Source organism: Bombina bombina, chromosome 1 (genome assembly GCF_027579735.1).
Source record: "Bombina bombina isolate aBomBom1 chromosome 1, aBomBom1.pri, whole genome shotgun sequence".
Lineage (NCBI taxonomy): Eukaryota > Metazoa > Chordata > Amphibia > Anura > Bombinatoridae > Bombina > Bombina bombina.
The window spans coordinates 340,548,709-340,573,909 of record NC_069499.1 but is presented as its reverse complement, the minus strand read 5'-3'; the positions used below and the strand labels follow the sequence as shown (position 1 = coordinate 340,573,909).

Genomic DNA, 25,201 nt, shown 5'->3' with positions numbered 1-25,201 from the left:
TCTGTTTCAAGGAAAATGTATCATCGGGTTTGGAAAACCTATATTTCATGGTGTTACACATTCTTTCAGAATTTCTAGGATTTTACAGTTTCTTCAGGATGGTTTGGATAAGGGTTTGTCTGCAAATACTTTGAAAGGACAAATTTCTGCTCTTTCTGTCTTATTTCATAGAAAGATTGCTAAACTTCCTGATGTTCACTGTTTTGTTTAGGCTTTCAAACCTGTTATTAAATCTATTTCTCCTCCTTGGAGTCTCAATTTGGTTTTGAAGAATTTACAGGCTCCTTCTTTTGAACCTATGCATTCTCTAGATATTAAATTACTTTCTTGGAAAGTGTTATTTCTTTTGGCTATCTCTTCTGCTAGATGAGTTTCTGAATTGTCTGCTCTCTCTTGTGAGTCTCCTTATCTGATTTTCCATCAAGATGAAGCTGTTTTGCGGACTTCATTTAAATTTTTGCCTAAAGTTCTGAATTCTAAGATCATCAATAGGGAAATTGTTGTTCCTTCTTTGAATACTATTGAAAGATCTTTACATTCTTTGGATGTGGTAAGAGCTTTGAAATATTATGTTGAGGCTACTAAAGATTTCAGAAAGACCTCTAGTCTATTTGTTATTTTTTTCAGGCTCCAGGAAAGGCCAGAAAGCCTCTGCCATATCTCTGGCATCTTGTTTGAAACTTTTGATTTGCAAAGCTTATTTGGGGGCGGGGCAGTCTCCGCCTCAATGAATTACAGCTCATTCTACTAGATCAGTTGCCACTTCTTGGGCTTTCAAGAATGAAGGATCAGTTGATCAAATTTGCAAAGCAGCAACTTGGTCTTCTTTGCATACTTTTACTAAATGTTACCATTTTGATGTGTTTGCTTCTTCGGAAGCAGCCTTTGGTAGAAAGTTTCTTCAGGCAGTTGTCTTAGTTTGATTCTAGTGCCTTTGAATTGAGATTTTTTTTTTTTTTTAAAATTAAGAAAACTTAATTATATTTTTGGATTTAATTTCTCATCAGATTTAGCTGTTGTTATTTTATCCCTCCCTCTCTAGTGACTCGGGGATTTCCACATCTTGGGTATTATATCCCATTCGTCACTAGCTCATGGACTCTTGCCACTTACATGAAAGAAAACATAATTTAGGTAAGAAATTACCTAATAAATTAATTTCTTTCATAGTGGCAAGAGTCCCTGAGACCCACCTTATTTTTGGTGGTTATGATTTTTTGTATAAAGCACTTTTTTTCCAGTTCCTCTTTTTGATGCTTTTAACTCCTTCCTTTACACCTCACTTCTTGGCTACACGTTAAACTAAGTTATGTGTAAGGTAGGAGGTGTATTTATAGGCATTTTGAAGTTTGAGAAACTTTGCCCCCTCCTTGTAGGAATGTATATCCCATATGTCACTAGCTCATGGACTCTTGCCACTATGAAATAAATTAATTTATCAGGTAAGTTCTTACATAAATTATGTTTTTCCTAACTTGTAAAACTAGTTAACAAACTGTTGCTTGTTTTTCTTTTGTACTTAGACCACAGTATACCTGTGGAAAATATTCAGTTAAAGGAACATCTTACCCATCTGCTAAATTACTTGTAAATATCACCTGAACATCTCTGTAAAAAAGGGAAGATATTTTGCCTTAAAATTTCCTCTATATCTGCATCTCACTGTAAAGGGACATTAAGCATACTATCAGGATAAAAGTTCCAGGACTTGCAAGGGACCATGCATCTGGCATGTAAAGTCACAGTCACTTTATTTCCCTCCTCAGATTAACCCCTTTGATTTGCATGACAAGGCATTGTTGTCATGCACATCGCTACCTGTAGGTAGGTGCATGTTAAGCTTTTTATTGTCAATCCCCCTCCCTACAGGACAGGGATTATTGATAGCCTAGTGGGCGGCACTCCCAGGCTTCATGGGAGTGCCGGTGATGTTACTTTGGGGCAATGCCCCGCAAAAGGCCCTTTTAAGGGCTATTTGTAATTTAGTATAGGGTAGGGCATTTTATTATTTTGGGGGCTTTTTTATTTTATTAGGGGGCTTAGATTAGGTGTAATTAGTTTAAACTTCTTGTAAAAAAAAAAAAAATTCTGTAATTTAGTGTTTGTTGTTTTTCGTAATTTAGTTTATTGAATTTAATTGTAATTAATTGTAGCTAGTTTTGGTAATTTATTTAATGATAGTGTAGTGTTAGATGTAATTGTAACTTAGGTTAGGATTTATTTTACAGGTAATTTTGCACTTATTTTAGCTAGGTAGCTATTAAATAGTTAATAACTATTTAATAACTATTGTACCTAGTTAAAATAAATACAAAGTTGTCTGTAAAATAAAAATAAACCCTAAAATAGATACAATGTAACTATTAGTTATATTGTAGCTAGCTTAGGGTTTATTTTATTGGTAAGTATTTAGTTTTAAATATGATTAATTTATTTAATTTTGTTAAATTAATTTCCTTTATTTAAATTATATTTAAGTTAGGGGGGTTAGACTATTTAAGTTAGGGGGGGTTAGACTTAGGTTTAGACTTAGATTTAGGGGTTAATACCTTTAATATACTAGTGGCGACGTTGGGGGCAGCAGATTAGGGGTTAATACATTTATTAAAGTGGCGACAACATTGGTGGCAGCAGATTAGGGGTTAATTAATTTAATATAGTTGTGACGACGTTGGGGGGGGCAGATTAGGGGTTAATAATTGTAGGCAGGTGGTGGCGATGTTGGGGGCGGCAGATTAGGGGTTTATAACTATAATGTAGGTGGCGGCAGTGTCCGGAGCGGCAGATTAGGGGTTAATAAGTGTAAGATTAAGGGTATTTAGACTCGGGGTTCATGTTAGGGTGTTAGGTGCAGACATATTTTTTCTTTCCCCATAGGAAACAATGGGCTGCGTTAGGAGCTGAATGCTGCTTTTTTTGCAGGTGTTTTTTTTCAGCCAGCTCAGCCCCAGTGTTTCCACATTTGGCCAGCTTACCGCTACCGTAAGCAACGTTGGTATTGAGGTGAGATGTGGAGCTAAATTCTGCTCAATGCTCACCTTTTTGCGGCTAACGCCAGGTTAAAAAAAACCTGTAATACCAGCGTTGGCTTATGGGAGCGGTGGAAAAAAAAGGAGCGTTTGCACCGCACAGCCTTACCGACAAAACTCGTGATCTAGCCGAAAGTAAGCACAACCTTACAACTTCCTAACTCCTTAAAAGCCATCACTACTCTGCTACAGAGATTGACATGGACACAGCTAAACCCCAAATCCTTGCTTGCAGGGAAAAATATCCAAAAAAGGAAATTCATTTATTTAGACACCAAACCTAACCTCCTCCATTGACAGAGACAAAGAGAATGACTGGAGATTATGGGTAGGGGAGTGATACTTAACAGCTTTGCTGTGGTACTCTTTGCCTCCTCCTGCTGGCCAGGAGTTGAATATCCCACTAGTAATTGATGACGTTGTGGACTCACCATATCTTAGGAAAGATATATATATAATATACACACATACACTGCACTATATATATATACATTAAGAACATTTTCTTCTGACTGAAGAACATAGGTATTTGAAGTATTCCTAACGCACCTTCGGTTTAATGCTGGTGCAAAAATAGAGAAAAGAGAAGTCGATTGTGAAAGGGAGTGCGGTTGCAATATCTGACAAATGTAAGTGCATCAGAGTCACTCTCACACTACATTTTTACTTTCAACTTGTAATACCAGCACAAACATGGGAGTGCTATTGATTTACCTTGAGCACAGTTAGCGCTCAAGAGTGATAATACGCTAGACCTATGTATTTGCTGCTTTTATATGTCTCTTTGGGTAAATTAGTTTTACAATGAAGAAATGAAACATAAATTTAGTAAGTAAATTCAACTTATTCAGTTTTTTTTAATCAATATCTATAGAAGCAATGTACTAAACTTCACCCTCTTAATACACACAGTATATATTTTGGTCGGTACATTATACACAAACAGCGGACATGTTAAAGGGACATTCTAGTCAAAATTTAAATGCACGTAGATGAATTACATCTTTGAATCTAAACATATTTGCAATATACATGTATTGGTAAAAATGCTTCTAGTAAAAGTTATTGCTGTTTTAGTGTTAACATTATTCTCTGCACATGCATGTGAAGCATAGCTAGATATTCTCAGTGCACCAGCATTTCAAATATCGCAGCTGCTCAGAGTGCCAGTGGGGCTTGTATCATGTTGGCATTGGCAATTAACAAATTGAGTAATTACTAGATGGTGCAAGCACCTTAGGCTCTGAGTAAGTGCTTTGTTTAAAATGCTGGTGCACGGTGCATACTTAAATACACTTTTGTAACAGTTTTAGCTTTTATTAGAAGCATTTTTGCTAATACATGTATATTACAAAAATGCTTCTATTCAAAGCTGAAATTCATCAATGTGCATTCCAAATTTGGATGGAAAGTCCCTTTAAGTTTTTTAAGAAGGTGTGCTATGTTCCTACAAAATAACCCTTGGCAAGTGCTTTAAAAATGTTAGCAACAAAATATTATTTGAAATTAAATTTATATAGTCAATTTATTTGAATACGTTATTGGTTTTTGTCTTTTAGAAGCAGTGGCCTAGGGTTATTGTGGTTATCACAAGTTACACTTTCTTGCATTACCTCTTGCTGTTGGCATATTGACTCTTCCCTCCAAGGGTTAACCAGAACTCTGATGGTTCCTGGCCCTCTGCTACCACAACCTTTTCACCCCTAGAGATGATATCTGCTACATTCTTAGCCATTACTCGCTCATCACCACTGCAACCCTAGGGAAATAGGGAAACCATTTCAGAGTTAGCTTCAGTCATAATTTATGGCTTTAATTAACAATTTCGGCTTTACATATTATTTATTTTAAATTTAAATCTTATCAAATAATATTATGAAGCCATCTTTTTTTTAATTATGTTTAATACTGCATGAGAGGAGCACAGCATTTGTATTTATATCAGTTCACTACTTCATTATTCGCTTTATTTTTATTTCTGTATTTTGTATATTTTTGTGACCTTGAAGAGCAGATTGGTTTAGGTTGTTCCCTATATAGTATTTTAGATTTTTATTTGTTTATCAAATGATGAAGTAGATTATTGTATATCTGTCTGCCTGGCTAGTGGTTTGGGTTGTATGGATGAGCAATTATTTTCATACTCGACATCCCCCTCCAATGCCACATCACCGAACACCTAAGGAATCTACACTGGCTCCCCATCAACAAGAGAATCACCTTCAAGCTCCTTACCCACGCGTTCAAGGCCCTACACAACATTGGACCCGAATACATAAACCACCGCATAAATTTCTACACCCCCGCCAGACAACTGCGATTGGCCGACCAAGCACTCGCAGTCATCCCCCGCATCAGCAAAGCCACAGCAGGCGGAAGATCCTTCTCCCACATAGCAGCAAAGACATGGAACACCCTCCCGCTGCACCTCAGACAATCCACCTCCCTTATAAACTTCAGAAAGGACCTCAAAACCTGGCTCTTCGACTGAACGCCCATCCCCTCCCCCCCTTTCCTCCTATCTACCTTCCCTTAGCGCCTTGAGACCCTCACGGGTGATTAGTTTGCGCTCTATAAGTACCCAATAGATAGATAGACTCCATTTTCCAATAGCAAATATGTAAAAAAAAAAAATTGGATATTTTTACTTAAAATATCAAATTCAACTAAACTTCATCTATAATTATATGCATTTTAAGTGCATGAGCAAATAAAACCATAATTCTCCTGCTTTTGTTAATTCCAATGATAACGTAAACTTTGGCATCCGTGTTTTTTTAACAATGCATTTTCCATAGATTATTTAAAAGAATATGATAAATAAAAAAGTATTTATGGGGACATGAACTAAGAAACTTGTCAACATAAATCAAGTTCCCTATCTTTCATGCTGCCTGAGCTGTTCATGGATTTGGACATTTACTACATAGTAGGAGATCTGAAAATAAAGCATCTTCACTGAGACATCGGAATCAGACATCATCCTTTCCGTTAAGAGTCCATTTTCAATTAAAAAAAAAAAAATATGTTTAAAGATGAAATTCTTAGAAATCTTTTTATGCTAAAACCAACCATAAAAATTCCCACTTATCCCCCATTTTACATTAGGTATTTCTCAGAATTAAGTGCCCTTTTGAACCAAAATGCATTCATTTTTCAAATAAAAAAGATAGATTAGACTCCCTGAAAATAGTGTATGTATCTGTTATTTGTACAAGCTCAGAAATCCTTGTAAATTTATTGATTTTTTTATTGCAGTTATCCAATCAAGAGCGCAACTATTATAACAACAGAAGAACCTGTGCCTTGGGGTCTTGTGAATTTACATTTTTGTATTTTTTGCTGGTTAGTTGAACTAGATGAGAGCTGTACATAATATTAAACAAAAATCGCAGAACTTGAATTTTGTTGTAGACATTTACCTTTCCACACCACAGGTAACAGGTGCCTTTTGTCTTCAGAACAAAAACATCATTGGAGTTGAGAGCTGAAGCCCTAACAGGTACCTCGAAGGCCTTGGTGTTGTATTCATTAGTTCCATGCACCTGGAACAAACGATTTTCTGGAGGTGTCTCTGTGCTATTAGCACGGGAGGTACCACCCTAGAAATTAAATTAAGAAAAAAAAGCAACTCAAACAATGCTGTCATATTTTTGTTTTTTTTAATTGTTAAATTATAAAATAATATATCAGTATTCAATATTCATGGATTTCCAAGTTACACTTGTACAGACTGTAAATACAAAAATACATACACAAAAGAAAAGTAGCACATACACTGTCACACACCAGTGTAGCACATGTAATCCTCTATTTGATAGTAACAACAAACATCTTAATTATAGTCTTTGTTATTCCCACCTGGCAATAAGGTTTACATGTACCATACAGTCTAGGCCATCATCTCTACAAACCAAGAGGCACATTTATTTTGTAATAGTTATAACATACATTAAATTGTTCCTTTAGCATTCTTTTTATTATCACACCTTTTCCAAATTACTGGCATATTCCAGATTATGCTTTGTAGAGTGTTTTTTGAGTAGTTTTGAAAAGTTGCTCCCACTCACTGCTCAGGGTGTGTGTAAGTTTGTCTGATCAATGGGTGCATTAATCATTTATGGATTACAACTCTGTTTACACCTGTTTGGTCTCTGTTGGCTTTTCAAACTGATTTATCCTTGCTTGATGTCTGAATATCTGTGAATGACCCAGTCTGATTACTGGACTGTATGCATTGTATACTGCTGTGAAAGTGCCTGTGTCTGTTCTTTTCAGTAGGCATAGTCTGCATGTTTCTGTTATACACTTATTACTGCCATCTCTTTCTTAAAGGAATGTTATGCTCATTTTACTTTGTTAAATCTGAAAGGGTGTTACAAAATATATTACAATTTAAATGGTTATTTTTATGCTAAATAAACCTTTTTCGCAGGACAATCCTACAAATTATCAGTTAATTAAGGATTGGCTTAAGGAATCTTGCTATAATTACGTTAAAAAAAAAAACAAAAAAACTTTAGTGACTCAGAAATGGTATAGGTACTTCCCATGTCTCTTTAAATATATATTTCTTTCCGATGACATGGAGAGTCCACAATGTCATTCCAATTACTAGTGGGATATTTAACTCCTGGCCTGCAGAAGGAGGCAAAGAGCACCCCAGCAAAGCTGTTAAGTGTAAGTTCCCTTAGCCATAATCCCCAGTCATTCTCTTTGCCTCTGTCAATAGAGGTTGTGCGAAGTTGGTGTCTGAAGATATTAATCCTTTTATGGGTACTTTTCCCTGCAAGCAAGGATTGGGGGTCTAGCTGTGTCCACGTCGATCTCTTTAGTAAGAGCAGTGGTGGCTTTTAGCAGTTAGAAGGCTTCTAACACTTTGCTACCCCTTTGGAGACAGCCTGAGTTGGTTACTCTGTCCTTTCTTTTTCTACAGGTCCCTGTTGGTGGTCGGATGAGGCCATCAGACCTGCAACTGCTGTGACTGCTCAACAGCAGAAGACGGTGGAGGGTAAGTCCTTTTATTTAAATATTTCCCAGGTCAGGAATATTATGGAAGCTGGACCTCCAAAGGGGTTTGTATATTATTTAAGATATATCCAATAGTTTGAGATATGTTGCAGCTGAGCAGACGTCTGGCTCACTGCCAGGGACAGGGGATTTGCCGCTGTCAGTGCCGGGTCTTTCTACAGGTGCCGGTTTTTTATGCTATGTGGGAATCTAAGTCGGGTGATTTTTACTTCCCACTTTTCTACCCCTGTACAATCCATTACTATGGATGTTTTTTGTGCTTATCACAGTTGGAGCACACTATTTTGTCAGTGACAGTACCTCTTTCTATATGTGGATAGCATTTTACGATATTCTGGGAGCCTTTCAGGATCCGTTTAATCGGATCATTTAGGGGATACTTGCAGTTTTTGTGACATATATGTTTCTCAATATGCACACTTTTTATTTCTTCAGGCGGCACCATTTTAATCTTCCCGCTGTCATCGGGTGTATTGGCAGGCTTAAGCCCTATGCTGTTGTGAGTTGCGCTTCGCAGTAGAAGTATTCTTACTTGAAATCTGTAATGGCGGTACATCCCAGTATTTTTTATTTTTATAGCTTTAATGGTTTAAGTGAGAGACTGTTGATACGGCTGTACTCTTCGAGCTTATATTTCTGCGCTGTATGGCCGTTACTTAGTGGGTTTGAGCTTTTTCTCAGTGCTGTGTTTTTCTACGCTCAGTTTCTGTCAATTTTACAGATTCCCTGTTGGCTTAATGCTAAAACGGTGGAGTTTTTTTCTGCAATCTCTGTATTGCGGTTTTGGATTCCAAATTTACTTATACATCACTTTTCAACTGTATTAGCGATTTAAGTACTTTATTTTTATTATGATGGTTTTATATAGTGAATTTGTAGAAGTTATATTCACTTTTATATTGTGTTAATCCTAAGGGATCTACAATTATTTATTGCTATCTGCTGGTGTTTTCTGGTACTGTCATGTCATGTTTGTTGTGGATATGTTTTAATTTATTCTATCTTTTCACAGAAGTCTTCTCTGAACAGCTTTTTAAGCATGGTATCTGCTTATGCTATGTTTAGTTCTAGGGTGTATCCTTAGACTATCTAGGCTACTTTAGTAGTTTTTTGTATTTATCCCTCTTTGTGTACATATTTTTTAATATTACCATGTGGGGATAGTTTAATCTTTATCAGTTGTTGGCAAATTTATTTTTCCTTCTAATTTTCATATCCAGAATTACAGCTTTTTCCTCTGTTCTTTTTCCTGCTTACTCTTGCTTCCCTCATCTGTTTAGGGTAGCTCTTTGTAAGTCAGAGAGTTTCCCATATATATGGTTGTTTCTGCCTTTTGTTCCTGGGCGGTCCCTTTAAAAGAGTACAGACAAAGGACTTTTGTATGCCTCATGGGTTATTTTTATGTGAATGCCTCCTTATCAGGTCTAACTATTCTTTTCTTATTGCTTCTATATGCAGTAATTAGGGTTCTCCGCTACAAGTCCATTTTGGGGCTTGGTATGGGAATCATAATATTTTTCATGGCTGCTAAATAGCAAATTTCTTAGCATCCCTAGACACTAAGTTTATTTTTGGGTGTTTTCATATCGCTGGTGTATGAACTCCTTTTGTTTTTCTCATATGAGAGACATGGGATGTTTGTGTCTTACATCCCAGGTGATAATTATTTTTTATTCAGTACCTTTTGGCATTTATAAGTTTTATCTTATATTACTGTTTTATAATCTTTCGATTTGAGATTATTGTATTTCTTCTGGAATTGCATAATTTGCCCAGAGTCCTTTTGTTTATATATCTATATATAATAAAAAAACATAAAATGTTTTCTCAGTCTGTCCTTTTTTTTTTTTTTGAGGAGGATTGTATGGTCCTAGGTTGGATGTTTCTTTTTTTAAAAAAAAAAAACTCTGATCTTCTCTGGGGTGAGTCAGGATGGCAGAGTGGTCTCAGATGCAATACTCAAGATTTACACCTTCCCAGTTATTGGGTGTTCTGGTCTTAGAATGGAGACGTGGGTTCAGATCCCACTAATTATGTGCTCTGTTGTGGCTTAGTGGATAGCTCACTGGGCTTACAAGCAGAAGGTACAGGGTACAAATTTACCACTGGGTGCTGGTTGTTAACTCAGTTCCTCTGGTGAAACAGGGTTAGGGATTTTATCTCTCCTGGTTGTATTTTCCAAGGAAATGGGATTTTTTTTCAACCCTTTTTTTGGGACCACAAGTATCCCCACAGTTTTCTCATAGGTTCTGTCCTGGAAGTATAAGGGTCATCAAATGAAGACTATTCTACCTTTGGTTGAGGAGGGTCAGTTATTGACTCCTATGGACCTGACAGTGATGTATTTTCATGTTCCCATTCTCTGGGTACATCAACATTTACGACATTTTGCTTTACTAGAGTTCTTCCAATGAATGCCCTTCCCTACGGCTCCTCAAATCTTTATTAAGGTTCTAGGGGGTCCTTTTGGTGGTAGTCAGATCTCAGATAATTGCGGTGGTGCCCTTCTGGGTTGACATTTTGGTCCAGGCGCCATCTTTTCAGTTGGTAAGATCTCATTTAGAGACGCTGTTGTCTATTCTATGTTCCCTCGGGGCGATAGTGAATCTATAGAAGAGTTCTCTAGTTCTATCTACAAGAGTGATTTTCCTAGGGACTATCATAGATTATCTGTCCATGAAGATTTTCCTGACGGACGTCAGAAAATCCAAGATTTTTGCTTCTTGCCTTTCCCTCCAGTTTACCTTTCATCGATCAGTGGCTCAATGCATGGAGGTGATTGGTCTGATGGTGGCTTCCATGGACATCATTCCTTTTGCTCGGTTCCATCTGCAACCGCTGCAACTTTGCATGCTCCATCAATGGCATGGAGACCTTTCAGATTTATCACAGAGGATAAATCTAAACCCCCTACCAGATATTCTCTCTCGTGGTGCCTTTCCCAGGAAGATCTGTCTCGGGGCATTTGCTTACTGAGACCTTCCTGGGTGATTATGACTACGGATGCCAGCCTGTCAGGCTGGGGAGCTGTTTGCGGTTCTCTGAAGGTTCAGGGCCTGTGGTCTTGGGAAGAGTCTCCTCTTCCTATAAACATCTGGGAGTTTAGAACAATCTCCTATGCCTTGACAGCGTGGCCGCAATTATCTTTAGTCCGGTTTATCAGATACCAGTCAGACATCTCCTCAGTGGTTTACATCAACCACCAGGAAGGATCTCAGAGTTTCTTGGCCATGAAGGAGGTGACTCACATTCTGCAGTGGGAGGAAGCTCACGACTGTCTCCTATCTGTCATCCACATTCCAGGAGTGGACATTTGGGAGAGAGACTTTCTGAGCAGGCAGACTTTTCATCCCGGAGAGTGGGCTTTCCATCCAGAAGTGTTTTTCAGGTGGGGGGGGGGGTCTTCCAGAGTTGGATCTAATGGCGACCCGCAAAATTGCCAAGGTCTCACAGTACGGTTCTACATCAAGAGATCCTCAGGCCGATCTGTTAGATGCTCTAGCTGTTCCTTAGATGTTCACTCTGGCATATCAGTTTCCTCCGTTTGCTCTCCTTTCTCATGTATTTTCTCGTATCAAATAGGAGAGAGCATCGGTTAACCTATTAGCTCCTGCATGGCCTTGCAGGATATGGTTCGCGGATCTAGTAAAGATGTCATCTCTAGCTCCTCAGAGGAAACCTCTGAGGAAGGACCTTCTAATTCAGGGTTCTTTCCTCCATTCGATCCTAGATTCTCTGAAGCTGACTACTTGGAGATTGAATGCCTAGTTCTTTCTAGACTTGGTTTTTCTGAAGCAGTCGTTGATATGTGCTTCAGGCTCGTAATCCTGTTACTCGCAAGATTTACCATAAAGTATGGCGTAAATACCTTCATTGGTGTGAATCTGAGGTTTTCTCCTGGAGCCTGGTGAGGATTCCCATATTATTTATTTTCTTCAGGATGGCCTGGTGAAATGTTTTGTCAGTCAGTTCTCTGAAAGGTCAGATTTCTGCATTATCTATTCTTTGCTCAAATGTCTTGCAGACTTACCAGAAGCTTTTGTACAGGCCCTGGTTGGAATCAGGCCTGTGTTTAAACCTGTTGCTCCTCCTTGGAGCTTAAATCTAGTTATTATTGTTTTGCAGCAGGCTCTGTTTAAGCTGATGCATGCTGTTGATATCAAATTGTTATCTTAGAAGGTTTTGCTCCTCCTTGCTATTTCTTCAGCTCGCAGAGTTTCCGAGCTTTCAGCTCTGCAGTGTGATTCCCGTACCTTATCTTTCATACAGATAAGGCGGTCCTTTGTACTATATTGGGTTTTCTCCCTAAAGTGTTTTCCGATCAAATCTTTAATCAGGAAATTGTTATTCCTTCTTTTTGTCCTAATTCTTCTGCTCATAAGGACCATCTTTTGCATAACTTGGATGTTGTGCGCTTTATCTACAAGCTACTAAAGATTTCGGCAATCTTCAGCCCTGTTCATTGTTTTCTCTGGCAAGCGTAATGATCAGAAGGCCACTTCTACTACCCTTTCTCTCTGGTTGAGAAGTGTCATCAGGTTGGCTTATGAGACAGCTGGTCAGCAGCCTCCTGGGAGAATAACGGCTCATTCCACTAGGGCTGTATCTTCTCCCTGGGCTTTCCAAAATTAAGCATCTGTGGTACAGATTTGCAAGGTGGCAACATGGTCCTCTTTGCATACTTTTTCAAAATCCTACAAATTTGATACTTTTGCCTTGACTGGGGCCTCTTTTGGGAGAAGGGTTCTTCAAGCAGTGGTGCCTTCTGTTTAATTAAGTCATCCTGCCTTTTTCTCCCTTCCTGTTCATTCCGTGTCCTCTAACTTTGGTATTGGTTCCTACTAGTAATTGGAATGATGTTGTGGACTCTCCATGTCATAGTAAAGAAAACAAAACTTATGCTTACCTGATCAATTTCTTTCTTTCCGGACTTAGAGAGTCCATGACCCCACCCTCTTTTTATTATAATTCTGCATTTTTTTTGAGTAAACCTCAGGCACCTTTTTCATCCTTGTGTTTTCTTCTTTATCCATTTTCCTTCGGCTGAATGACTGGGGATTATTGGTAAAGGAAGTTACACTTAACAGCTTTGCTGGGGTGCTCTTTGCCTCCTCCTGCTGGCCAGGAGTTAAATATCCCACTAGTAATTGGAATTACGTTGTGGACTCTCCATGTCCAAAAGAAAGAAATTTATCAGGTAAGCATACATTTTGTTTTTTATTGGCTTATTTTTCATACTGCCATTACTTTGAACTTTGATAGACATGTTTAGATATGTTTAGTATTCTTTTCAATACAAATTGTTGCTTTGCGTAATTTGCCTTACCTCATATACCACCATTTTTCCTTTGAAGATTGCCATGAGATGTGCAGGTTCTTTGCCCATGGGTACTCGGATTTGCACTGGCTGCCCATCATATTGCTGATCTAGAGCTACAGCCTGATAAGCAGATGCAGCAATCTCATCTTGACTTGCATGGCGTCCCTGTAGAAACACATGTTGTCGATTATAGGAGCTAGGGTTTACTGTGTGAAGATCTGTGATTCAAAATATGGCAACAAGCACAATTTAAATACATTAAACTGCATACCAGAACATTGAGTAAAAAAACTAATATTACAAATTGAAGGAATATTTAGATGACCTAGAATATGCGAAAGAATACTTAAAGGGACACTGAACCCAATTTTTTTCTTTCATGATTCAGATAGAGCATGCAATTTTAAGTGACTTTCTAGTTTACTCCTATTATCAAATTTTCTTCATTCTCTTGATATCTTTATTTGAAAAGCAAGAATGTAAGTTTAGATGCCGGCACATGCTGTGTTCCTAATGATATTTGTATCTCTATTATATTGATAGAGGAAATCAAAATATATTCTAGGACTTAGGTGCTGTACACTAAAAGAAACAGACTACAAAATACCAATTGCTGTAAGCAATTGAAAGAGTGTACTTGGATAGCACTCAACAGCACTGATTATACACTAGCTTGATACCATAGGTAAAGAAGCCCGTAGAAGGCAAGTTTAAAACTTAACTTTTAATAACTCTGTTAAAAAATAAATTCTAAAAAATTCAGTCAGTGTGACAGAGAACGACGGTGATTTAAAGGGGGGATGGTGCCTCCCTAATCACAATGTATTTAGTGTAAAGACCCCTGTATGTTCTCCTTAAATTGTGCCCTTAGTTAAAAGGGAGTAATACATATGTATTGTCTTATTTGATTGATAGGGATGTGTGCCACTATCACAATGAAATTGCCCCTATTGTTACTCTTTATCTGAGTCCGGGGGTATCTGAGGTAATATCACACCTTCAAGTAAATTATATGGTACAATTGCCTTTAGGAGATGTGAGTTTGAAAGTAATTGTCAATTATTCTGTACCTGGATAGAATGAATACTTCTATTGTTTACCTATCGGTTAATAATTCATGGTGAAGTTCAACACGAATTATCTTCCCATATATATAAAATTACTTGGTGGACTGGCATTATTCTGATTCTTGGATAGATTGTAATGGTGATACTGGTAACATGCCACGTGCTTGTAGTGTCAATTCTGCTTTTTGTTATCCAATCAGATACTAGAGCCACCAGGGATGTGTTAAATCTAAAGAACCCTCACTTTTACAACAGATTTACATAATATAGGGGTGAACCACATGTAAAATAATGTAATTCACTAGTAATTCGTAAGTGTAAATAATTAAATATATCTTTGTAATAATTCTGATTTATTACCCTGATTATATTGTAATCCTCAGCGTCTTAGACACTGTTATAGTATTTGGTATCACTATGTAATAAGTATGGATATTGTAACGGAGCCTAAATTGTTATTTAATAATCCTTAATGTCCAATGTTTCCCTTATCATTGGGGAACAATCTTGGCTGCACCTCTATATGAATATTATTTAATAATGTAGAGATGTAATGATATTGAGGGATGCTTGGTGTAACATACTAGGTATAGCAATATTTCGGAGAAACTAGCACGTTAAATGAATACCAATTTAGGTTGGTTTATTGTTGAAAGGTCAGAAAGTAATTTACAGAGAGGCTATGTATATCCGGGGACCACTATTCCTATATAGCCAGTGGTGAACTAGTTCGAGTCAAATTTGTTTTAAGTACCGGTAATTTGGTCTTACCCTTAAGATGTATAATTTAAATAATACCCGAACTGGACACTACACTGGTTATATCTAGTATGCAATTCTACAGATCTCTTGGACTGAATACAAAAAGTCTGTCCCGTGATTAGTGCTATTTTCACTGTTAGATTATTTGTATTATTATTATTTGCACTGTAATATCACTGGGAAGACAAAATTGTATAGTAGGATACTTCCAATTCGTTCCCCAAATTAGTGGTCCCACTACCACCCTCTCAGGCGATCAGCAATATCGCTACCTTGGTATATATAGGAAGGAGCTGATCTCCCCTCCTCCCACAGCTCAACTTGGAGTGTGAGCAGAGCCGATATAACAATAGACAGGGTACTGATAGTATACAGCTCGCGGTTAGGTTTTCTAAGTGTTAGTGTGAATACAGGTCTCCCCTCTCCAATGAATCTATTAAACAGTACAAGCGCTACAAGGTAGCGGTTGGTAGGATACTTGGGTAAAGTAAATTATAAAGTAGTATTCGACTGAAATATGTTTCATCCAGGCACTCTCACATACATACTGGTTTAAATTAAATTCTAATTACACATTCGTTCAACAAGACACACTGCTGGTTAGTTTAAAAAGGAGAAATAGTCTCCGGTAGCCCTGACATGTTTCGCCTACACGGCTTTGTCAAAGGTGGGGCGCCCGCCATTCATAGGGCTTTTTATTGGCCGGTCTAAGGGATGCTTGTCCCTATCTGCTGATCTGATTGGTTCCTCCCTTCTCTCTTTCTATAGGTTGCGAGGGAGGTGTATATCATCGTCATTGCCTAGATTCAAACCACTCAATTGCGGTTATAGGATGTATTATATTCATATGTGTTCTTGATACAAGGCTTAAAATTATAAAGATGAAAAGGGGATGTAATGTCAGATTTAAAACAACACAGGGGAGATTTATTTATTTATTTGGATCTGTAGCGTGAATACGCATACTAATTTTATATTTCCAATGCGCTTCTGTTTTGAAATGACTGAAACGGGGGAGGATGTTTTTGGGAACAGAAATCTGGCATTATTCCCAAAATAATCATTAAGCTAAAAAAGTGACAGAAAGTCACGTACATTTCCAAGCTTTGTGTTTCGTAATCATATGGTGACGAATTGTGTATAGCGGTTAAATAGGCTAGATGACCCATCCCCTTGATGGTTATATCTAGTTAAAGCTAAAGTGTGTGATTTACGTGGGTCGTGAAAAGGGGAAAATATTTCCCACATTATTACCATATTTGATTGACAAGCAATTCTGTGTAAAAAAAAATTTTTTTGTGCAAAAACTCCAGGGTTTAATAACTATCTGGAAACTAAATTGAAATTATGCTAAAATACGGGGGGTTGAAAGTGAGTGCTGGGTCCTCATATGCCCTAGTGTATCTCTTTAGAATGGGTGTCCAAGTGTAAAGTGAAAAATACAGGGAAAAGTGATGGACTGGAAAAGAAGTGATTATTCCTAAATATATAAAAAGCTAGTGTTAATAACAAGCAGTGAAATTCATATATGAATTAAAAGTGAAACTAACAGAAGGGAGAGTGAAAAGAAGGATATATCTCATTTTTTTGAAACATATAAAACATATCTATAATCGGAAAAACCTAATGGAAATAATGCATCACAATGGCCCTATATTAATAGATGGCCTCTATGTTCCATCATTCCCAACTGTACAGATTGATTCAAATATTCCTATATCATTTAGTATGTCTAAATTGGGATAATATAACTGTTATTGGATTTTGTATATTTTGTCTTCGTCACTTATGAATATTTACGTTCTTCTCAGCTTGATAATATTACCCCTGTTATGTATAAATGAGATTAGATCCATGTCGCCCTATTTGTGTTGTTAGGTTTTTCTTCAGACATTTTTATACCTTGATTAGTTGGTATATATATTTTGACATATTAATCCCATGTTCTTATTTATATCAGATTTTAACTCAGGGATTTTTGTTTTACAAAAAACAATAATAGTTGTTTTGTTCATTTAACCCTTTAGGGTATACGCTATCTAGTAAATATATCCATCTACATTCTGCTCTGAGTAGGGCCTGTTCAATATTGCCCCCTCTAATGCCCAAGGATATCTTTTCTATTCCTTGGCATTTGAGCTCTCTCGGGTTTGAATTATGGCGTGTCAGAAAATGAAATGCTACCGAGGATATAGTCTTGCCATCTTCCAGGTCCTTGGCAGCGTTTTTGATATTTCTTATATGCTCTTGTAATCTGACCTTAAGTTGTCGACTGGTCATCCCTACATAGATTTTGGAACAGCTGCAGACCAATACGTATATTATATTTTCGGAGGTGCAACTGATGTCATTTTTCATTTTATGAGTGTTGCCGAACCGATCTTGTATCATGTCTGTCTTGCGTATGTGTTTACATGTTGAGCAAGTGCCGCACGGAAATGATCCTGCCCGAATGGCAGTCCTGGTTTTCGCCACTTGATAGTGGCTGCGGGATACCATACTTTTTATATTCTGGGTTCTCCTATACCCTATCTGGACTCTGTCCCCCACTATTGGCTTCAGATCTTGGTCTAAAGTTAAGATGTGCCAGTGTTTATTCAGTATGTGGCTTATTGCATGTACCTGTGGGTTGTATGTTAAAATCAATCTGGTTTGTTCATCCTGTTTTTTAGTTTTTTTACGTAGTAAGTCAGTGCGATTGGTTTGGATTGCCCTGTTTTTGGCTCTTTTAATATTTATTTTGCTGTAACCTCTATCCAGTAATCGTTTCTCTAGCAGTTCTGCTTGTTCATTAAAGAGCTGGCGATTGCTACAATTTCTCCTTATCCTTAGGAATTCACCGACTGGTAATGATTTAGTTGTTCCAGGGGCATGGGAACTGCTGTTGTGTAGTATACTGTTAGTCGCAGTCTCTTTTCTATAAAGGTTGGTTTGTATTCGTCCTTCTTGATCTTTAAAGATGTTGAGATCTAGAAAATGTATCTCTGATTGACTCATTGTATAGGTCAGTTTAATGTTTAAATCATTCTGATTAAGATTTTGAAGGAAAATTTCCAGTTCTTCCCTGCTCCCCTCCCACATAAACAGGATGTCGTCTATGTAGCGGATCCAGAAGGGTATTTTATCCGTTGCAGTTGAGTGGATGTCATTAAACACCACGTGTTTTTCCCAGAATCCTAGGAACAGGTTGGCGTAGGTAGGGGCACAGGCTGTGCCCATCGCCGTACCCATTGCCGTACCCTGGATTTGGAGGTAAAACTGATTGGCAAATGTAAAGAAATTGTATCTAAGGACAAATTCCAGTAGCTTGAGAATGAACATATCATGATCCTCCTCTTCCGAGGAGCCTTGGTTAAGAAAAAATTGGACAGCCTTAAGTCCCTTGTCATGTTCTATGGAGGTATATAGGGACTCCACGTCCGCAGTCACGAGCCAGGTTTCTTTCTTGGTGTTAATATTTTCCAGCCTTTGCAGTACCTCCATAGTGTCTTTGACATAAGAGGGCAGTGTCTCCACAAATTCCCTTAATCTGTGGTCCACATACTGGCTGGCACTTTCCGATAGGCATTCATTGCCTGAAACAATAGGCCTTCCGGGGGGATAGGTGATGTTTTTGTGGACCTTCGGAATGAGGTAGAAGGTGGCAACTCTGGGTTGTTTAACTGTGAGAAACTTTGTTTCATAAGCATTTATAATTCCCCTGCTATTACCTTCTTTGATGATATTATTATAGATTTTGCTGTACGTCTCGCTAGGGTTGTTAAACAATTTTTGATAACATTGTCGTTTTTTTTAGTTGTTTTTCAACTTGTTTTAAGTACATCGTTACAGGCCATAGGACAATGTTTCCACCTTTATCCGCCTCTCTTATTACTATGTCCTTCCAAGTCCGGATTTCTTTTAGAGCCAATTTTTCAGTTCTTGTGAGGTTCTGTTGTGAGTGTTGAGTTTTTAATTTTGAGATTTCCTCACAGACCACTTGATTAAATATTTCCAACTGTGTAGATAGATTATATTTCGGTACAAGGGACTTAAGGCTGTCCAATTTTTTCTTAACCAAGGCTCCTCGGAAGAGGAGGATCATGATATGTTCATTCTCAAGCTACTGGAATTTGTCCTTAGATACAATTTCTTTACGTTTGCCAATCAGTTTTACCTCCAAATCCAGGGTACGGCGATGGGCACGGCCTGTGCCCCTACCTACGCCAACCTGTTCCTAGGATTGTGGGAAAAACACGTGGTGTTTAATGACATCCACTCAACTGCAACGGATAAAATACCCTTCTGGATCCGCTACATAGACGACATCCTGTTTATGTGGGAGGGGAGCAGGGAAGAACTGGAAATTTTCCTTCAAAATCTTAATCAGAATGATTTAAACATTAAACTGACCTATACAATGAGTCAATCAGAGATACATTTTCTAGATCTCAACATCTTTAAAGATCAAGAAGGACGAATACAAACCAACCTTTATAGAAAAGAGACTGCGACTAACAGTATACTACACAACAGCAGTTCCCATGCCCCTGGAACAACTAAATCATTACCAGTCGGTGAATTCCTAAGGATAAGGAGAAATTGTAGCAATCGCCAGCTCTTTAATGAACAAGCAGAACTGCTAGAGAAACGATTACTGGATAGAGGTTACAGCAAAATAAATATTAAAAGAGCCAAAAACAGGGCAATCCAAACCAATCGCACTGACTTACTACGTAAAAAAACTAAAAAACAGGATGAACAAACCAGATTGATTTTAACATACAACCCACAGGTACATGCAATAAGCCACATACTGAATAAACACTGGCACATCTTAACTTTAGACCAAGATCTGAAGCCAATAGTTGGGGACAGAGTCCAGATAGGGTATAGGAGAACCCAGAATATAAAAAGTATGGTATCCCGCAGCCACTATCAAGTGGCGAAAACCAGGACTGCCATTCGGGCAGGATCATTTCCATGCGGCACTTGCTCAACATGTAAACACATACGCAAGACAGACATGATACAAGATCGGTTCGGCAACACTCATAAAATGAAAAATTACATCAGTTGCACCTCCGAAAATATAATATACGTATTGGTCTGCAGCTGTTCCAAAATCTATGTAGGGATGACCAGTCGACAACTTAAGGTCAGATTACAAGAGCATATAAGAAATATCAAAAACGCTGCCAAGGACCTGGAAGATGGCAAGACTATATCCTCGGTAGCATTTCATTTTCTGACACGCCATAATTCAAACCCGAGAGAGCTCAAATGCCAAGGAATAGAAAAGATATCCTTGGGCATTAGAGGGGGCAATATTGAACAGGCCCTACTCAGAGCAGAATGTAGATGGATATATTTACTAGATAGCGTATACCCCAAAGGGTTAAATGAACAAAACAACTATTATTGTTTTTTGTAAAACAAAAATCCCTGAGTTAAAATCTGATATAAATAAGAACATGGGATTAATATGTCAAAATATATATACCAACTAACCAAGGTATAAACATGTCTGAAGAAAAACCTAACAACACAAATAGGGCGACATGGATCTAATCTCATTTATACATAACAGGGGTAATATTATCAAGCTGAGAAGAACGTAAATATTCATAAGTGACGAAGACAAAATATACAAAATCCAATAACAGTTATATTATCCCAATTTAGACATACTAAATGATATAGGAATATTTGAATCAATCTGTACCGTTGGGAATGATGGAACATAGAGGCCATCTATTAATATAGGGCCATTGTGATGCATTATTTCCATTAGGTTTTTCCGATTATAGATATGTTTTATATGTTTCAAAAAATTGAGATATATCCTTCTTTTCACTCTCCCTTCTGTTAGTTTCACTTTTAATTCATATATGAATTTCACTGCTTGTTATTAACACTAGCTTTTTATATATTTAGGCATAATCACTTCTTTTCCAGTCCATCACTTTTCCCTGTATTTTTCACTTTACACTTGGACACCCATTCTAAAGAGATACACTAGGGCATATGAGGACCCAGCACTCACTTTCAACCCCCCCCCCCGTATTTTAGCATAATTTCAATTTAGTTTCCAGATAGTTATTAAACCCTGGAGTTTTTGCACCAAAAAATTTTTTTTTACACAGAATTGCTTGTCAATCAAATATGGTAATAATGTGGGAAATATTTTCCCCTTTTCACGACCCACGTAAATCACACACTTAAGCTTTAACTAGATATAACCATCACGGGTATGGGTCATCTAGCCTATTTAACCGCTATACACAATTCGTCACCATATGATTACGAAACACGAAGCTTGGAAATGTACATGACTTTCTGTCATTTTTTTAGCTTAATGATTATTTTGGGAATCATGCCAGATTTCTGTTCCCAAAAACAGCCTCCCCTGTTTCAGTCATTTCAAAACAGAAGCGCATTGGAAATATAAAATTAGTATGCGTATTCACGCTACAGATCCAAATAAATGAATAAATCTCCCCTGTGTTGTTTTAAATTTGACATTACATCCCCTTTTCATCTTTATAATTTTAAGCCTCGTATCAATAACACATATGAATATAATACATCCTATAACTGCAATTGAGTGGTTTGAATCTAGGCAATGACGATGATATACACCTCGTTCGCAACCTATAGAAAGAGAGAAGGGAGGAACCAATCAGATCAGCAAATAGGGACAAGCCTCCCTTAGACCGGCCAATAAAAAGCCCTATGAATGGCGGGCGCCCCACCTTTGACAAAGCCGTGTAGGCGAAACATGTCAGGGCTACCAGAGACTATTTCTCCTTTTTAAACTAACCAGCAGTGTGTCTTGTTGAACAAATGTGTAATTAGAATTTAATTTAAACCAGTATGTATGTGAGAGGGCCTGGATGAAACATATTTCAGTCGAATACTACTTTATAATTTACTTTATCCAAGTATCCTACCAACCGCTACCTTGTAGCGCTTGTATTGTTTAATAGATTCATTGGAGAGGGGAGACCTGTATTCACACTAACACTTAGAAAACCTAACCGCGAGCTGTATACTATCAGTACCCTGTCTATTGTTATATCGGCTCTGCTCACACTCCAAGTTGAGCTGTGGGAGGAGGGGAGATCAGCTCCTTCCTATAAATACCAAGGTAGTGATATTGCTGATCGCCTGAGAGGGTGGTAGTGGGACCACTAATTTGGGGAACGAATTGGAAGTATCCTACTATACAATTTTGTCTTCCCAGTGATATTACAGTGCAAATAATAATAATACAAATAATCTAACAGTGAAAATAGCACTAATCGCGGGACAGACTTTTTGTATTCAGTCCAAGAGATCTGTAGAATTGCATACTAGAGATAACCAGTGTAGTGTCCAGTTCGGGTATTATTTAAATTATACATCTTAAGGGTAAGACCAAATTACCGGTACTTAAAACAAATTTGACTCGAACTAGTTCACCACTGGCTATATAGGGAAATGTAAATTTTGATGAATTAAAGTGCCCCTGTTTTTAATCGAATTTTTAAAAACCGGGCACTTTAACATCAAAATTTACATTCACTTTAAGCAACTTTCTAATTTACTCCTATTATAAATTTCGCTTAGTTCTCTTGGTATCTTTATTTGAAAAAGCAAGAATGTAAGCATAGGAGCCGTCCCATTTTTGGTTCAGAACCTGGGTAGCACGTTTTGATTGGTGTCTAAATGTAGCTACCCAGATGCTGAAGCACAAATGGGCCAACTCCTAGGCTTACATTTAAATAAAGATACCAAGATAACGAAGAGAAAATGATAAAAGGAGTAAATTAGAAAGTTGCTTAAAATTGCATGCTCTATCTGAATCATGAAAGTTTAATTTTGACTAGACTATTCCTTTAAACCCTAAAGATGCTAAGTTTTCTCTTCAGTTTAAACTGAGTATTTTATAATGACACATATTATATCAGTAGAATGCATAATATGTCAACAGTATATGTCAAAAGACATTTCCCTATTTGTGCTAACAGCAACACTTTTAACTATCCCAGTGTGTAAGTAGAAGGGCTTTGCATACACTGGCCTCTATGTACCAAGCCGTCTACTTACCTGCATTCGCCGGCCCAATACGCTCGCCTAAGCTTGCCTACCATCGCCGCCGCGGACTCGCCAAAGTTATCAAGAAAGCTGTCAAGAAGCCGCGCACCAAGTACGGTGCGATGAGCAGCGGACTGTTGTTAACTGACAGTCATCGATCTCGCTGCTCATTGGCTTCTTCGCAGCTTTCTTGCTAGCCTGTCACTAAGCACCCACACTAAACTATACTGTTTTACTACATAAACCGCTGCTCCCGGAGCCCCCCGCACCTAAATAAAGTTATTACCCTCTAAACCGCCGCTCCTGGACCCCGCCGCCACCAACATTATATGTATTAACCCCTAAACCGCCGCTCCCGGAGCCCCACGCACCTAAATAAAGTTATTACCCCCTAAACCGACACTCCTGGACCCCGCCGCAACTATAATAAATACACCTACATTATACCTATTAACCCCTAATCTGCCCCCCTACACCGCCGCCATCTATATTAAAGTTATTAACCCCTATCCTGCGGATCCCGGACCCCGCCGCAACTAAATAAATTGTTTAACCCCTAAACCACCGCTCCCGGACCCGCCACAACTAGATTAAATGTTTAACCCCTAAACCGCCACTCCCAGACCCCGCCTCCACCTATATTAAACTTATTAATCCCTAAACCTAAGTCTAACACTAACACCCCACTAACTTAAATATTATTTAAATAAATCTAAATACATATTATAATTATTAACTAAATTATTCTTATTTAAAACTAAATACTTACCTGTAAAATAAACCCTAAAATAGCTACAATATAACTAATAATTATATTGTAGCTATTTCTCTTGTTAAGTGTATCCAGTCCACGGATTATCCATTACTTGTGGGATATTCTCCTCCCTAACAGGACGTTGCAAGAGGATCACCTACAGCAGAGCTGCTATATAGCTCCTCCCCTCACTGCCATACCCAGTCATTCTCTTGCAACTCTCAACAAAGATGGATGTAGTAAGAGGAGTGTGGTGTTTTATAGTTAGTTTCTTAACTTCAGTCAAAAGTTTGTTATTTTTAAATGGTACCGGAGTGTACTGTTTTATCAAAGGCAGCATTAGAAGAAGAATCTGCCTGTGATTTCTATGATCTTAGCAGAAGTAACTAAGATCCATTGCCGTTCTCACATATTCTGAGGAGTGAGGTAACTTCAGAGGGGGAATGGTGTGCAGGTTTCCCTGCAATAAGGTATGTGCAGTAAACATATTTCTAGGGATGGAATTTGCTAGAAAAATGCTGCTGATACCGGATTAATGTAAGTTAAGCCTAAATGCAGTGATTTAATAGCGACTGGTATCAGGCTTATTAACAGAGATACATACTCTTATAAAAGTGTAATATAAAACGTTTGCTGGCATGTTAATCGTTTTTATATATGTTTGGTGACAAAACTTATTGGGGCCTAGTTTTTTCTCCACATGGCTGGCTTGATTTTTGCCTAGAAACAGTTTCCTGAGGCTTTCCACTGTTGTAATATGAGTGGGAGGGGCCTATTTTAGCGCTTTTCTGCACAGCTAAAATTACAGACAGAGACACTCAGCTTCCTCCTGCATGATACAGGACATCTCTGAAGGGCTCAAAAGGCTTCAAAAGTCGTGTTTGAGGAGGGTAACAACCACAGTAGACTGTGGCAGTTGTTGTGACTGTTGAAAAAACGTTTTTTGTCATTTATTAATCCGTTTTTGGTTTTAAGGGGTTAATCATCCATTTGCAAGTGGGTGCAATGCTCTGCTAACTAGTTACATACACTGTAAAAATTTTGTTAGTGTAACTGCCTTTTTTCACTGTTATTTCAAATTTTGTTAAATTTGTTTCTCTTAAAGGCACAGTAATGTTTTTTATATTGCTTGTTAACTTGGTTTAAAGTGTTTTCCAAGCTTGCTAGTCTCATTGCTAGT

At 37.8% G+C, this 25,201-nt stretch overlaps 1 protein-coding gene across 1 annotated transcript in view; it reads right to left on the bottom strand.

Moving 5' to 3' along the window:
- VIL1 (villin 1) overlaps positions 1-25,201 on the bottom strand; it is a 162,388-nt gene that overhangs the window by 62,634 nt on the left and 74,553 nt on the right. Inside the window, exons 13-15 of the mRNA XM_053689807.1 lie at positions 13,387-13,545; positions 6,452-6,631; positions 4,643-4,788 (exon numbers count right to left, since the gene is read on the bottom strand). Of these exons, the coding sequence (XP_053545782.1) occupies positions 4,643-4,788; positions 6,452-6,631; positions 13,387-13,545 (485 nt within the window). The remainder of the gene's footprint in view (positions 1-4,642; positions 4,789-6,451; positions 6,632-13,386; positions 13,546-25,201) is intronic.